This window comes from Pistacia vera, unplaced genomic scaffold (assembly GCF_008641045.1).
Source record: "Pistacia vera cultivar Batoury unplaced genomic scaffold, PisVer_v2 Contig181, whole genome shotgun sequence".
In the NCBI taxonomy this organism is placed as follows: domain Eukaryota; kingdom Viridiplantae; phylum Streptophyta; class Magnoliopsida; order Sapindales; family Anacardiaceae; genus Pistacia; species Pistacia vera.
Genome location: NW_022195908.1, coordinates 202,445 through 206,103, shown reverse-complemented (window position 1 = coordinate 206,103; position 3,659 = coordinate 202,445). Strand labels below are relative to the sequence as shown.

The 3,659-nt window shown below is 37.3% G+C and overlaps 1 protein-coding gene across 2 annotated transcripts; it reads left to right on the top strand.

Annotated features, from left to right (window-relative positions):
• Window positions 1–2,206, top strand: LOC116126619 (germin-like protein subfamily 1 member 13). 2 transcript variants are annotated; one of them, XM_031412300.1, is made up of 3 exons: window positions 1–139; window positions 247–779; window positions 2,112–2,206. In XM_031412300.1, exons 1-2 carry the CDS (start codon window positions 22–24, stop codon window positions 777–779), a joined length of 651 nt encoding a protein of 216 aa, XP_031268160.1. In that variant the 5' UTR covers window positions 1–21; the 3' UTR covers window positions 2,112–2,206. The 2 variants fall into 2 exon arrangements, with proteins under 2 accessions (XP_031268160.1, XP_031268159.1); XM_031412299.1 differs by lacking the exon at window positions 2,112–2,206 and having other exon boundaries at window positions 247–850.
• The last annotated feature ends 1,453 nt before the right edge of the window (window positions 2,207–3,659 follow it).

Genomic DNA, 3,659 nt, shown 5'->3' with positions numbered 1-3,659 from the left:
TAGCTAACTAGCCTAATCACAATGAAAAGTTTCCTTCTGGCTTTTGTCCTCTTGGCCTTGGCTTCCTCATTTGCCTCCGCTTTTGACCCCAGTCCTCTTCAGGACTTCTGTGTAGCCATCGATGAGCCAAAGAACGCTGGTATTTACTCACTTCTCTTTATGTATATTCGTATAATCTAGCTAACTCTTCTCCTGTGTGTAGCTGGGCATTAATATTATTCTTACTGATTTGATTGTTTGATGCAGTGTTTGTGAATGGGAAGTTCTGCAAGGACCCCAAGCTCGCCAAAGCTGGGGACTTCTACTTTTCAGTTAAAATGCCTGGAGACACAAACAATCCAGTTGGTTCAAATGTTAGCGCTGTGAATGTCGATAAAATTCCAGGACTTAACACTCTTGGCATTTCAGCTGCCCGTATTGACTTTGCTCCTTATGGCCAAAACCCACCTCACACTCACCCTCGTGCCACTGAGATTCTTGTAGTTCTGGAGGGTACTCTTCTTGTTGGTTTCGTTACTTCCAATCCTAATAACACACTTATTAGCAAAGTTCTTAACAAAGGTGACGTGTTCGTCTTCCCCATTGGTCTCGTTCACTTTCAATTCAATATCGGAAAAACAAATGCTCTTGCCTTTGCTGGTTTGAGCAGCCAGAACCCCGGTGTCATTACTATTGCCGACGCTGTGTTTGGGTCAAATCCTCCAATTAATCCAGATTTTCTTGCCAAGGCTTTCATGTTGGACGTAAAAGTGGTGAAAGATCTCCAGGCGAAATTCTAGATGGATGATTAGAGAAATGTGTCAAATACAGTGAATTAGCTTCTACAATTTGAATAACGCTTGCCTATTTTATTGTTACTATGTTGTAATAAATGGTTACACATTTATATGTGCCGCCACCCAATTTGTTTGTTTCAGTTAATGATATAATATTTTTCTTATTATTTCTGTCTGTTGTAGATATCTATATAATTCATAATATAAATATATTTTTCATAATGTGTAAACAAAATATGATTGATAATTGAATCCCATAATTCTAGGAATTCTTTTAGGTCAGTCAATAAACTCGATTCCTTTGAAAATATATATTTTATTTCGTAAGAAACTAATAATCTATTGTACATATGTAGGATGAATTTCATGTACACTAGTATATTCACTCAAAGTTTCTCATTGTTATAAGTTGTTCTGAAGACATAATAAAAAAGATGGGTTCTGTAGGCTCTAGGAAAATCCTTAAGAGAGATTAGAATGTGTAATTCAATGAAAAATTAAAGAATAATTGTGTAGTCAACAAGCTAGATTAACATTGAATATTTTAACAATTATTCAATTGATTAAGCATGTTTAAATTGAATCTTAATAATAGAGACCAGGATTCCAGGTTCATCCCCTAGTGGGCAATTTTCCGCAGCTTTAATTGTGTTTTTCAGGCTTCTGTTTGGGGGTCCCTCTTGGCCACCTTTGGGCCTTATTTGCAAAGCCTTTTCATGTTGAGCTCATGCATGTTACAAAATTTGGCTGTCTTTCTATTTGGATGACGAACGTCAGTGCCACTCTCTTTCGTCTAGGGGTAGTCAGGTCTAGGCACCCGCCCAAATCCCATGAAACCATAATGAGAACCAAAATCGGTCGGTTTTTAGGATTTGGAATTAGAACTGTCTGGTTCTGGTTCCTAAAAGTCTGGAACCGAAGCCTCAAACATAGGTTTTGGTTCCGGATACCCAAGAAAATTACGATTACCCTTACTATTCACAAAAATGACAAATACACCCCAAAAAATTAAAAATACATTTCCAAAAGTTTACAAAAATTACAGTTCAATCCCGACTCCTACCCAGATACCTAGGTCTCAGTTCCAATTCTGGTTCTTGTAGTGATGAAACCGGAACCAGAACTGTACAGTATCGATTCCGATTTTTTAGAATTGGAACCTCGAGTACCTACCGGTTCCAGTTCTACCTTATTTGTTTACCCACCCCTACTATCATCTATGATTAGTTGACGTAATTTATCCCAAGGGAACACAATCGGTTTACTTTTTATTTTATAATAAATTACCTCTTTTCGATTTGTAAATCAAAACATGATAGAATGATAAAATTCTAGATGGATGATTAGAGAAATGTGTCAAATACAGTGAATTAGCTTCTACAATTTGAATAACGCTTGCCTATTTTATTGTTACAATGTTGTAATAAATGGTTACACATTTATACGTGCCTCCACCCAATTTGTTTGTTTCAGTTAGTGATATAATATTGTTCCTATTATTTCTCTCTTCTCTATCGCAGATATCTATATAATTCATGATATAAATACATTTTTATGATGTGAAAAAAAAATATGATTGATAAATGAATCCCATATTTCTAGACTTCCTCTAGGTAAGTCAATAAACTCGATTGCTTTGAAAATATATATTTTCTTTCGTAAGAAACTAATAATCTGTTGTATGTACGCAGGATGAATTTTATGTGCACTAGTATATTTGTTATAACCACACACACAAGAATCAACCAAACAAAGATCACAATCAAGAAACATAAATCACACACGCAAGAACAACCGGAATTTTGCCATGGTTCACTTGCTCTATTTTGAGCAAGCTACGTCCATGTTGAGCTCGGGAAACACACAAGCTTGTTGCACTAAATCACTGTCAAGATTATAGATTACACACAGCAACACAAAACCCTCAATAACCCTTTCTTCTACCCGTAACTCACCTTAGAGATTATAACCTTTGAATCCCTATAAACATCGTATACAAATACACCCAGAATGACCTGACCCAGTCATTCAATCAACAAATTACAAGATTCACTCAACCCAGATTGAAACCCTAAAAGACTCAAAATGGTGTTTAACGAAGAAGAGAGAGTTTGGCACAAAAGAATACTGCGTACAAAATGCCAAAACACATATGCTTTTATATGGTTGACTTTAGGGTTTAATTCCAGCCGTTGGATATTCTCTTCTTCAACGCTCAGGATTATTTTCTCAGTTTAGTTCAAAACGACGTTGTCCCATTTAAGTTCTAATACGACAGTGTTTCAAGCCATCATCCAACAATCTCCACCTTGATGGGTTGAAACAACCCCCTGTGCCAGTGCAGCTTGCCTTTAGTGAGTCTTTCATGGCTCTTTTGTTACCCTTGCTTACTAAATGGACAGCAAGTTCAAGTAATGCTTAAACTTAGCAAGTGTAACAATCTTCGTACCCATGTCTGCTGGATTGTGCTCAATGGGAACCTTATTGAGAGCTATCTCCTCCCTGGTGACCAGATCTCTCACAAAGTGGTAGCGAACATCTATGTGTTTGGTTCGCTCATGGTACACCGGATTTTTACTCAGGTGTATTGCACTTTGATTGTCTGAAAAAATGGTTAGCTTCAGTTCAGACAGGTTTGCTTCACTCAGGATCCCTTTGAGCCAAATTGCCTCCTTAAATACATCAACTATAGCCACATATTCAGCCTCGGTTGATGATAGTGCAACTATAGGCTGTAATTGTGACTTCCAGCTAATGCAGTTGCCCCCCAAGGTAAAGTAATATGCTGTGGTTGACTTCCTAGTGTCCCTGTCACCTACAAAATTAGAGTTTATAAAACCAGCCAGCTCAAGTGAGGCAGATCTTTTACAGTATTCCAATCCC